At 34.7% G+C, this 12,811-nt stretch overlaps 1 protein-coding gene across 4 annotated transcripts in view; it reads right to left on the bottom strand.

Annotated features, from left to right (window-relative positions):
• The window catches only part of TPR (translocated promoter region, nuclear basket protein), a 43,580-nt gene that overhangs the window by 23,724 nt on the left and 7,045 nt on the right, over nt 1-12,811 (bottom strand). For all 4 annotated transcript variants that reach the window (XM_035538049.2, XM_035538050.2, XM_035538051.2 and 1 more), the window contains exons 9-26: nt 12,496-12,583; nt 11,840-11,980; nt 10,839-10,930; nt 9,819-10,016; nt 9,175-9,282; nt 8,460-8,686; nt 7,446-7,609; nt 6,883-7,022; nt 6,653-6,801; nt 6,187-6,349; nt 5,598-5,732; nt 4,691-4,831; nt 4,352-4,520; nt 3,591-3,757; nt 2,503-2,655; nt 1,680-1,796; nt 338-541; nt 71-255 (exon numbers count right to left, since the gene is read on the bottom strand). In XM_035538049.2, coding sequence (XP_035393942.1) covers nt 71-255; nt 338-541; nt 1,680-1,796; nt 2,503-2,655; nt 3,591-3,757; nt 4,352-4,520; nt 4,691-4,831; nt 5,598-5,732; nt 6,187-6,349; nt 6,653-6,801; nt 6,883-7,022; nt 7,446-7,609; nt 8,460-8,686; nt 9,175-9,282; nt 9,819-10,016; nt 10,839-10,930; nt 11,840-11,980; nt 12,496-12,583 — 2,741 coding nt within the window. The remainder of the gene's footprint in view (nt 1-70; nt 256-337; nt 542-1,679; nt 1,797-2,502; nt 2,656-3,590; nt 3,758-4,351; nt 4,521-4,690; nt 4,832-5,597; nt 5,733-6,186; nt 6,350-6,652; nt 6,802-6,882; nt 7,023-7,445; nt 7,610-8,459; nt 8,687-9,174; nt 9,283-9,818; nt 10,017-10,838; nt 10,931-11,839; nt 11,981-12,495; nt 12,584-12,811) is intronic.

Here is a 12,811-nt window from a genome sequence, read left to right as displayed (position 1 = left end):
AAGAGAGAACTATTTAATTTGGCAACTGAATTTATAACCACCACCAGAGGGAGCTTGGAGCTAAGTTTACCTAAGAATTTCTAAGATTTGTTCCTGGGATTTCCCTTCCTCATTGAGAGAAACATTCAATGCAGATGGCATGGCTTCTTTCATAGAGGTCACCATCTTGTCACTCAGACTTTCCAGTTGTTCATGTAATAATCGATTTTGTTTTTCCAAGTCCTCACAGCGGGATGCAAGTGTTGAAGCTTCATCCTACAACAAAATGGTTCAATGACTGAAACCTGTATAGACTGGTAAATGAAAACACCTACTAGAACCATAAAAATGATCATACCTTCATCATTCTCTCTCTCTCTTCCCAGGAGGCTTTGCACTCTAGCAATGCAGACTCAGCTTTCTGAGCAGCTTCCTCAAGCTGCTGCCGTACTGCTGTATTCTTGGCAACTTGCTCTTTAATAGCCTGTAACGCTTCAACATCAGCAGCATGAAGCATTAATTCCCGTTCATATTTATTTTGAGCTTCAGAAGCCATCTTTGCCTGCAGAAAAAAGTAACAGATTCTGATATCCTTAATGTTACATTTAACATGTACACAGAGATTCTCAAAAGCTAGACAAAATTAGTGACCACTAATGAAAACCACTGGCCAAAACCTCTGTCATTCTCAAGTACAAAAGAAATGAATATTCTTAGAATGGTTCCCTTAAAGGAATTATTATTTATAAGAAAAGTGAGAATTTGTAATTATTTCCTTTAGTGGCTGGGAGGAGCTAGTCTACAATCAATCCTCTTGCTGTAGATTTTGCATGGTTGCGATGCAGGAATTCTTCCAAGAACATCCACCGAATAGGCAAAGATATTTACCACATGATGGTAAAAAGCTAAAGACAGACTGCGGTCATAGTATTAGGTGAAAAAATGGAAACGCCTGCCTATTAAATTTTGGGTTGGATGAACCGACAGCTAAAAGTTTTTCTCTATTCTTTACACTAATCAGTGTTGCTGGAGTTCTCACCTACAGAAAAGTAGATTCACTGTAGAAACATGGTTAGTAAGACAATCTTATCAGGTGCTGCTAAATGTCATTGCCTGCAGTTTTAAAAGATGACAATTATGTTTTGGGTTAAAAAGGTATTTTCCCCATTGTTTTGTTGCGTTTGTTTTCTTTTTCCTTCCCGCCTCAGGAGAGGGAAGTAGGAATTCATTGAAAGCAGTTAATTACTTTCCACAATCAATCTTTTCATAATGAACTAGACCTTAGAAACAGCAAGTGGGTGGCACCCCTGCCCATGGCAGGGGGGTTGGAACTCGATCTTTAAAATCCCTTCCAACGCAAGCCATTGTGTGATTCTCTGATAGCACCTTCTGTTTTATTTTCTTCCTTCCTTTTTTTTTTTTTTTTTAAATATGATAAAAACTATGCCTGCAACACTATGTTATGTTCAACATCAGTTTACTCTAACACCACAATGTTTGATAAGGTGAAACAACAAAGCATTAAATAAGCAGATGTTCACAAAATAGGAAAAGAATTGTAAGAACATCTTCTTTATCCGTCAGTCACTGATTGGAAACACAACCTTAGAAAATGTTTTGAGTTTCTTAAAAAAAAATGATGAAAAGCTTACATTAATTTTACTACCATTGGCTAAAGTTGGCAAACATTACAAACATACTTGTTCCTGGCAGTCACGCCTGGCTTGCTGTTCATTATTTAGAGCTGTGCTGGCTCTCTGAAGGGCTTCCTGAACTTCTGACTGCACAGTTGTAAGACTCTTCTTTAGTTCCAATAACTGTAGTGAAAAAAACACAACCAAACAAAACAAAACTTAAAGACTAAATGGTAAAGTATTTTACTGAATGTTGAACTCTGCAAGGCTTTGAATGTAGAGAGTTATGAATAATTTAAAGCTTAAGTATAACTATTTTGTAACAAGTTGAAATGTAAAATGAAAATACTTCTATGGCTTTGACTTATAAACACTCAGAACTCTTTCCTGGCAGAAAAATATTACTGTTCTTTCAGAGTCACGCTTGAAGCAATACTAGCTGCAGTCATCATGTTTCTTTCAAGACCAGTAAGAGCCCAAACACAGAACAAATAAATAAGGGCAAAGACTGCTCCAGTTTTAGGGTATGTGAACATTACAAATGTGGTTTTGGCTCATGTTGCAAAAATGTTTTTCTGAAACCTTTCTCAAAGGTTTTTACTTGTGTTTTTTCTGCAACTGGTGCTCGAAGTTCAAGAGGATGGTGACAGTTTTAAATACACCACCACCCTAATGAAGGAAGAAACTTAATGTACTACTCATGTTTGGTCATCTCTCAAATTTAGTTAGGCTTTTGTATATCCTAAAAGATTTATTTTTGGACACTACTACACTGTATTGCCTCTACAGAAGGGAGTGAGAATAAATCTATGTTTAGGAAGTTAAGTAAAAGCATAGTCTTGCAGACTCTTTGGAAAGGGGTATAAGGGAGGTGGTATTCGATGCATACCTGTTGTTCCATATTCTCCACAGCTTTACGTTTCTCCTCTTGAAGTTCCTGCTTTTCTTTCTCTGACTCCATCAACTTCTTTTCCAGCTGTGCTTGATACTCTGAAGATTCCTTCAGACGAGCTTCAACAGCTGCACGAACTTCCTCTGTCACCTTCATCAAAATCCATCATAAGAGGTCAATATTTTTGTCTTATTTTGCTTTAAATATGGTATTCCAATGTGAAACCAACATTTTAGTAACATTTTAAAGCCAGAGCAGGTATTCTCAAGATCTAATTTAGAACATCACTAAAAACGTTGAAAACCACATATAGCACAGAAGAAAAAAAAAAAATTGTTTTTTCAAAACTGCAATACAACATGAAGTACATCTAAAAAAATTTTGGGTGACTACATTCAAATACACAGAAGCCAGCATATCTTCTTATTACACACTAAAGGCTGCAATACTCAAAGCAAATGAAGCTACAACGAGATTTTTACAGAAACAGAACACAGACCAGAAGAGAACTGGATACTAGACTAAAAACATTCTGTCATCTTCTGATGCTGTAACTTCAGTAGAAAATGAGAATTCTGTTTTCCCAACTCTTATTTTGACATGCTGAACAGCTTAGAAGAAGGGGCCTTGTTCACCATTAACATGGTGAAGTATTTGACAGAATGGAGACCACATAAAGAACGTTCTCTTGCATCACTGAAGACCGTAACATTTTGATGGAAAAGGTAGGGATTTAACTGCTTTTGACTGAGAGCTTATTAAATTTTTTAATCACTGATCACAGTGTTAAAGGAAGAATTTTTAAAAGATAATTCCCCTCTTTAGAAGAAAGACATTGGCAGAGTACAGCTGAGTCAAACTTATGATTCAACATTTTACAAATATGCTGCAAAAAGTTCTCATCACTAGAAGTATTTTTAATCGAGTTGTCTAAAATATGGTCTTACTCCTTTATTTTGGAACGCCTTCCAAACTAGCTTGAATTTCTTTGCAATGCACCCCATAATTCTACAGACTACAATACAAACCAAAAATAACATCTTTCATTTTGCTTTATTCAAGAGTGTCAGATGTTAACTACTTACTTGTTTTTCCTTATTAAGGGATTCCTCTAGGCTAAGAACCATGGCCCTGTACTGTTCCACATTATTAGAACTAGTCTTGAGTCTTTCTCTCAGGTCATTAACTTGTTCATCAGCTTGTCTTAGTCGACTTAGAAGATCATCCACATCTTCACTTGTACTAGGCTGACCTATAATATCAGACCGTACTGTTAACTGTGGAAGCCTAAAGCAGCTTTTAAACCACTGTTCTATTTAAAAACTGAAGTCTTTTGAGGATAACAACAAGGAAGAAAACAATAATAATAATAATAAAAAAAGATTCTCACAAAGCTTCCCTACAGAAAATTGTCATCCCTAATCAAAATAGAAACTTACAGTAAACAATTGTTTCACAAAAAAATGGCTTTTTAAGAATAGGTAACATTACAGATAGAAGAGTCTTAAAACAAAAATAAAAGGGATCCTTTAATAAGTTTGGCTTTATTATTTTTTCCTTCGTTAAAATTGGTCTGGACTTAGATTTTACTTTAAAAAAGTATCCTGGTTATCTTTTGCTCGAATCTGTGGTTGCAATAGTGAAGAGGTTTATTATTTAGAGTACTGATCTAAGATTTTACTTTAAAAACTTATGCTGGTTATCTTTTGCTCGAATCTGTGGTTGCAATAACAAAGAGGTTTATTATTTAGAGTACTGATCTCCTAACTCTAAACTATGATTTTTATCATTCTGCAGAGAGCAGCGTTTAACATAAAAAGAAATTCAATGTAGGAAAACACCCTACCTTTCCCTAGAGCCCTCTGTGATGACTGAGATGCTAGCTGAGCCTCTGTATTATTAAGTTGTTGTTTCAATACTGTAGTTTCTTTCTGGGCATTCTTCAGAAGTTCCTTTGTGTTAATGTGACGGTTTGTCTCAGTCTCTAGTTGCCTCTTAAGATCCAGGATATGAACCTGAAAACACAAGATTTTTAGACTTGCATTTAATTCACACATGACATGAAGCCCCGACATGTTTGTAAATTTCACATATGAAAAACACTGCCCTGTAGGCTAGCAGAAGCCATGCAACTCAGGCTTTATTTTCACTAAAGCGATTATAACATATTTATAATTATACTTGCCTCTTGATTTTTGGAAAGGGCATGTCTTTGTTCCACCTCATTTTCTAGTTTCTTCTTTAGCTGAGATATCTCACGCTCTAGCTTTTCTATCTGATTATTGAGTCTTTGTTTTGTTTCTGTCTCAGACCTCTCCAGTATTCCCTGATAAAAAAGCACCACACAGCATGCTTACAACACATTTCAAAAATTTTCTTCTGAATTACTGCAGTTCATAAAAGGTTATTGTCACAACAATTCTCCTATCCACAACATAATTACTGCACAGAACAAGAAATAATAGGTAAACATAGAATATTAGGAAAAGTCACACTTAAAATTTATGACTTAGTTTTGAAACATTCTTTAATAACATCAATACAACAACTACTATTAGAAGAAAATCCATTATCTAAGCAGTTCAATATTGGGGATTAAAAAACCAAAAACCTACTACAGAAATAGGAGTCAGTCACACGACAAAGTGCGCAGCCTTCAATATTTAAGCTGTATATAACTAAAAACACTTTAAAATAGAACACAGAATTATAAAAAAATAGGTACCTTAAACCAATATAAAAAACTACCAAGGTGGACATTGGTCAATTTTATTGTTATAAAAATTAATATACCTTGTTTTCTTTGTACTTTTTTTTCCTCTCTATTTTACTGTGAAAACCCTGCTCCTTATCTCAAAATTATCCTTTTTATAGGTGGATAAAGTCCTGAGTATTGTAATTCAGGATAGGAATGACAAACTTGCTTAAACAAGTTACTCAAGTAATTTATGTCCAGTGTCAAACTTGTAACCAAAAAAAAAAAAAATCCTCTTTCAGAACAAATTCCATTAACGTTGAAGTCAATTTCAACTGGTATTTATTGCTAACTCTGATAGATAGACCAGATTTAACATATCAATAATACCACATACCTGAATAGTTCGCAAATTAGTAAGTAGTAAGTTCTGTCCTCTTTGTTCAACCAGTAAAGACTCACGTTGCTGAGTCAAACGTGCATCTGACAACTTCAAGATATCCTTCTCTTTTTTTAAGTTTTCTGCTCTCACCTTTAAGATAACAAATAACAAGAACTTTGTTATCAATCCCAAATCTGTTTGTTAATTTTAATTTGGACAATACTAGTTTTATAATCTGTTAATACTCATGAAAAAAACAAGCGTTGTATGTAAGATTACAGATTGTAAATTAAGATTTATGCAAATAGGCCAAGAACAGTAAGAACATAACTGTTTCACTAACCACTTTCAGTTTTCTCTGTAAATATGAGTTTTGAAACACCTTGTACATTTCACTCCATCTTTAGTCAGTACTTGAGACTTTTTCTGGAATGTTACAAAGGCACCCATAAATACAATGACATATATGTACACAAACTGGTACAAATGTAATAGCTGGTGCATTTCAAAAATCCACACATTCAATTTTGACACTTTTTAATTGTATGAAAAATTCTTCTACAAACTCGAAATATCTGAGACTATAATACAATATACTGCTCACCTCCGCCACAGCCAGTTTTTCATTAGCTCCCCTCAGGTCTTGAGTCATAGTGTTAATAATCTGCTCTTGCTTCTGAGTTGTTGCTGTGAGTTTCTGGGTTCTTTCATGCAGAGATGTTATTTCTCGACGATAGCCTTCAACATTATCCTGTAGCATCTCATAACTTGGAACAAAGCAAAATATGTTTGTGACCGTATTTTATTTTTATTTTATTTATTTGTAAGTGGTGTAAGTACACAGCTATGTTTCATTTTCACGTGTGTGAGTTTTCTGATAGCCTTATGTGGCACACTCATCTAGAAAGTACGTTCTTGATCCCACCTTCATGATTTTGTGTTCTTAACAGAATAGACAACACTAACATTTAATTGACAACTCTCCCTGAGCAACTTACATCAAGCAGTCAGTGTGACTCTATTGACAAAGAACATGCACATATGGTAATGCAATTGAATAACTGATTTACCGTTTGGAGGCAAATTCCAGCTGTGTGGATATCTTTGCATTTTGTGACCTTAATTCTGTGACCTGCTCCTGAAGCTTTTCATTTTGTTCATTCAGCAGCTTGTCATTCTCTGCTTTTTCTTTTTTATAGTTCTCAAAAACTTCCTGCAACTACATCAAAGAATAGACATTGAAGTGCTTACAAAAGTGAAAACCATGATAGTTTTCTACCGTGTTTACTGAAAAGAATACCTGCTTAAGTGCAGCCTTAGCCTCCACTGTCTCCACTGACTCACTCATCGACACTGGAGCAGGAGTTGACATGGCCTGAGGTATGCTTGAGCGCTTTGGAGTAGATGTAAGAGAAATCTCCTCTGGTAGCATGCCTGATGCTAAAAAATAGAATAAAATAGAAAGGGTAGAAGTGGTAAGGGCTTTCAAAAGCAACAATTGAATGAATGCTTGCCAAAGCATCCTATAACCATATTTAAACATGGCTAAGAACAGTACCATGTTTCCTAGGAAACCCTTGGGCACTACTGAGAAAGCAACTGGTTGTCCATTCTTTATGGTACAACATGTTACCAGATCACATATGTAATCACCACTACAGCTCAGTCATTGTGTGGTAAGTTATTACACTGCACAAATAGAATCAGGTGCCTAAATCTAAAGTCATGGGTTTTCTAGTGAGTAAAAGTTGAATGCCAGATTAACAAGTTACTGGTAACATTGTAGCATCATCACTGGAAGCTCATAACAAATGAGTTTTATTTCTATTTATTTTTTGAGTGGTACAGAAATGTGAAGCTTACCTTGCAAAGGAATGACAGCTCCTGTGGTCTGTGCCAACAATATGCGAAACATGTCACGCTGACGAACTATAGACTCGACGAGCTGCAGCTGATGATGACGTGATTCACGCAGTTTTTCTAGCTCATTGAGAGCTTCCTCAAGCTGACTCTGAAGCTCAGAAATTCTGAAACCAAGACCAGTTCTTTTTAGTAGTATACACAGCAAGGTTTACCAAGATTACACATAATCCTTATATTTTGCCTTCCAGTGTACACTTACTGCATCTTTGAAAGCTAAGCATCCCTGAGATTTTTGAGAAAACTTATGGGAAGATTGGCCTTTGGTCTTGTCATTTTATAGATGACTAAAAGAGTGTAGGTCTCTTCCATGAAAAAGCAGAATAGAGGTAATTCTGCTCATGTAAGTAACTTCAAACAGTAGTGTGAACAGAAAATCATATTACGAACTTTTAATACAGAATTATATTATCTGTGGGCTTTATAGCTAGTGAAACAGATGTGCACATACTAAAATTTTTCTCAGCTAACAAGAATGAAAACTTAAATCTTCCTTGTTTGAAAAACAGCTCCGTGTGTAACTACATTCACTGAAATGAATATTCAGTGAAGTTTTTCAATGACAAATATTTTTCTTGAACAACACATTTTCACACAAATCTTTTTTCGAGGTTTTTCACACAAATCTACTCCTATTATAAAAGACTAGCATTTCAGCGTGTGTTCTTGCATCTGTGGATTGAAAAAACAACGTTTAGGAAGAATTTTTGGAAGAAATATTATTTATCATTCCTTTTCATCAGTTTTTTATCTGGCTAAGATATAAATCTATACAGCAATTTTAATCTAAAAACCAAGACAATGTTGCTTAATTGCCGTTACGGATTACATAGTTGTTCATGAGCATATATGCACTTAAATATACATAATCAGTAACAATAAAAAGCAAAATGTACATGAATAAATCCCTGTTACTACTTAGTATAAGCACTTTACTAGAAGGAACAGATAATTTACTTAGATGATGTTGTTTCTTGCTCTTCTTTTTCTCTAGCTTCTCCCAGCTCCCTAAGAGCCACCAAGAGACGCTGATTCTGCTGCTGAAGTTCTTCAATATTTCTGTAAGACACTAGATGTTGAGATATTACTTCAGAAGAGCTACTGATGTCAGCAGAGCTCACTTCTTCATCACGAATCACATGATTGCCTCTAGCTTCTTCAAGTTCCATTAAAAGAACACGAATCTGGAAGAGAACATTCTAGCATAAGACTTGCACACAGCTTTAGAAGTTTGCTCTGAAAAACAGCATTAAAAAGTACTTGAAATTATATTTTTCTACAACACATGAACTATTACTATCAACACATCCTTGTAAGATAACTGCATTATAGAAATGTTTGGCAAAAGAAAACCACATCAAAATTGGAACTATTCTTGGTGTTCTGTTCTTTGAAAATATCACATGACACTCCAATTAAACAAACAAAACAAGTTATACTTTAGTTTTCCAGCCAGATGCTGAACAGTACTATGCTAAAGCTGCATCCCTTCCATCCATAAACTTATTCTAATTTAGCAGAAATGTAAATACCGCGTTGTCCCAGGGAGATTTTTTTTTAATAGCACTAGGGCTCAAACACAACTCTTCCAAGGAGACTTCAGAAATGCAGTATCATATTAATAAAAAACTGTAAAGGGTACGTTTTAAAGCCATTGCAACATTTGTTCTACCTGCTGTGAAAGGTCTTTTACTTGTATTCCCAGTCTCTGGTTTTCTCTTTCAAGCGTGGAAGCCTGCTTATTGGCTTTATCAGCAGCCTCCTGCAATCGCTGGATTTCCTGCAATTCAGAAATACAAAGCAATTCATCCATTTCTTTCCAGAAAGATATGTCAATAGCTCTCTTCAGTTAAAGTGTGTTACTTGAAGAAGTAAAGCTTTGGAGTTGCACTCCAAAGGTTAAACTCCACTTATTTAGGAATCAAAAGCCATGATGTTTCATGCTCTATTAGTGTGCGTATTAAAATTAATAGGAACTGAATTAATAGGAACTGGGCACCACAGTGTTGTTTTTTTTGACAAATACTGATATTTGCTTATAAAGAATTCTGCTTTCACAAAGAATTAGAGATAAATCACTGCATTTAAGCCTTCAATGTAATAATCGCTGAAGAATGCTGTTTCTGTGAAATACAGTGTATAGGAAAATAAATCTCAAGCTAGAAAGTTCAATGGACATTTCCCCACAGCAACAGCTGACCAAAAGATCTATTTTATACATATAGGATTAAGGAAGGATTATACTCAGGATTAAGGAAGTACAAATCAATTTTTTCAATATTTTTACATGCTCTTTTCTCCTTCTTTTATACTAACCTTCATAGCTTGTTCAAGCTTTGCAGACAGACTAGCAACAGCTTTTTGGGAACGCTCAAATTCTTCACGCTGACGTTTTAAGATTGGTGCTTTGGCTTCCACCTCCTGCACTATTTCATCCAAATATTTATTAATTCTCTTATTCTCCAGCTTTTCCAAAAGCAACTGATCCTGAGTTTCTACATATGCATTGTACAGCTGCAACAAGATTTTTTTTTTAAGACATCTGTCCAGATGTGTCAAACAACCATTGGTAATTACACTATTAGAGCAGTCAAACTTTATACAGCAATAAACTAATTTCTTCAAAGAAATGAGTATGACAAGTAAAATGTGCTTATGAGTCATACCATGGCAAAGCAGTTATCCCTATTAATTTTAAAACTGCAAACATTTATAGTACAACTGTATATAATAAAAGAATAATAATTATATATATATAATAAAAGATATGCAACTGTATATAATAAAAGAATAAGAATATCCCATAATAGGGATAAATCTCAAGCAAGGTTAAGACAAAAGAAATATAAAAAAAGCAGCAAGAACAGAAAATTACTTAATGGATGGACAGAATGAACAATAACAAAAGGAAAATAATAGTTCCATGGATACGTTCATTTTTTCTGCAAGAATAAGCCAGTGCCACAGCAAAACAAACCTAAATTATGCAAATATGCATAAAAAAAGGAAAAGAAAAAACTAAATAGAAGAAAAGCTCCTATCAAAAATCCATACAGAAAATAAGTCGATGTGCTCAAAACACAAACGAACAAACAAACAAACAATCCTGCGAATGTTTTGATATACCAGGGGAAATCTGTCATTTATGCCACATAAACATCCCAAAAACGTAGCTAATAAAGCTAATAAAATCCTCAAACACAGGATTTCATTGGCTTCATTCAGGCATTACACCAAATCCTGGACTGTGCATGAAAGTCTATATAATTTTGTTATTAGTGCATCTCTGTTGGCTATTCAAGGGCCTTGAAACTTGAATAATTTCTTCTCACTTACCTCTGTTAATTTCATTCCAGGTTTGACTACTTTAGCTACTGCTGCAGCAGTGGGAGACATAGCTGCCAGTTCTTCCTCAGACAAGATAGCTCCTGAATAAATAATCCCACCAATTACATTAAAAAGTTGCAGTAATTCCCATCTTAAATATTCTTTATTGATATAAAGAGTGTCCTCATACACCTTTGCACTTTCTTAACTACTATACATTAAGTGACCATATTTTAACTTCTTAAGGTTACTGGTGCAAGAGTTTTCTGCATTCTATATTATACATACACATGTGCAAGCGATTGATATTATATTTAATATTCCTTTTCATATATTATCAAGCTCTTTGACCAGTTTAATTTGAAATGATGAACAGTTTTTACTATTAGACTCTTTAAGACTTCGATCATGCCAGAAGGTAAATAAATTGAGATAGCTGAAGCAGAGCTTAACATCATATTTCTTGGCAAACTGCAGGAGGTTTAGAGTGGCAGAGTGTTTGTTGACTTTCACTACATTAACATATGGAGACAGCAAACGCGCTTAATGCCTCTGTGTTCCTTTCTGCTCTATTCTCTCTTGCTCGTAATTACCTTCAATATTACAAACATACTATTCTTTACAACTAGAGCAGTTAATACTGAGCAAGACTTAATGGTAAACAAATTTAAAGACAGGCATGTCTGGTGTTTTTTTGTTTGTAAAGAGGAAAATAAGAATAGTTTACCATCCCCGCTCCACTCTCCAGGAAACCATTACAAGCAGCATGATTCAGCCTTAAGGAAAATATTTTCCTTTCCATTTTCCTTGAAAAGGTATGTCAGATTAACAAAAGAACTTGAGAAAATGTTTTGACAGAAATGCACTTTTCTACTGGGGGAAAAATACTATATATATTATAAAATATAAATATATAGATAGATAGATAGATATAAAAGCATAGTAATTTCATGGTAGACTGGTAAGGATAACATGCCTGAGGCTTCGTGTATTTTAGCTTTTAATGTTACCTTTACGTTTCGTTGCGGATAGAAGATCGTTAGCATTCTCTAGCTCCTTTTCCAGCTTACTGATCTTCTCTCCCAGTTCTTTTTCCATTACAGCTTTTGACTCTTCCAACTCAGCCAAATGCTCTTGGGTTGCTTTATTAGCTAAAATTAACAAGCAATTTGTGTTGTTTTTTTTTTTTTTCTTTAGAAAGACCAAAGTTGGCATATGAACCTTAAACTCCACTTTGACTTTTATATAGTCTGCAGAAGATCACGCTGAGAAGAAAACTCAGTAGTGTGACAGAAGTTAGAACTGCTGCCTATCACCTCTGCATTGACGTGGGATAAAATAATAACTGCCCATGTATCAATGAAATCTAAAACTAAAAAACTAAGAAACTAAAATGAAGAGAGATGCTTCTCTCTCCTAAAAATCCAAAGTAAAATTCCAGGTATGTTTGAAGATCCCCCTGCCCATACACACCTTCAATTAAATTCAAATAGTAACATAGTAAAATGGTAAAAATTTTGTTACAAAATTTGATCTCTCTATCCCCAAATCCTAGAGATTATCCCTTCAGAAATGCTCAGTATCTGTATTTCAATACATCAGCTTAGTCATGAAGAAGGAGAAAAGTTCTGTTCCTCCCATTTGCCATTTCTCACTCACAGCTTACCTTCACCTGCTTCCTTCAGAAGCTTGTGCAGCTCTTCTACCGCTCCTGTCAGTTCATTGCTCTTTGCCTCTGAGTCATCAGCAGCACTCTAAATAAAAGCATTTTATTTAAGCTTTTATTACATAATAACAGCAACTACAGAAGAAAGCTTGAACTGACCAAAAATTATAAACATACAGATTTTTGAGTAAAATATTAAGAGATTCAGCTAAACTGGACAAATGTTTCCACTTGAATTAACTTTCACTCGATGCAAACTGTCCGAGAGCAAGAAGTGTCAGACACTGATACAATAGGACAAAACCAACTAATATGT

The sequence above is a fragment of the Cygnus atratus genome, chromosome 8 (assembly GCF_013377495.2).
Source record: "Cygnus atratus isolate AKBS03 ecotype Queensland, Australia chromosome 8, CAtr_DNAZoo_HiC_assembly, whole genome shotgun sequence".
NCBI lineage: Eukaryota > Metazoa > Chordata > Aves > Anseriformes > Anatidae > Cygnus > Cygnus atratus.
This window is presented reverse-complemented; position numbering and strand designations above follow the sequence as displayed.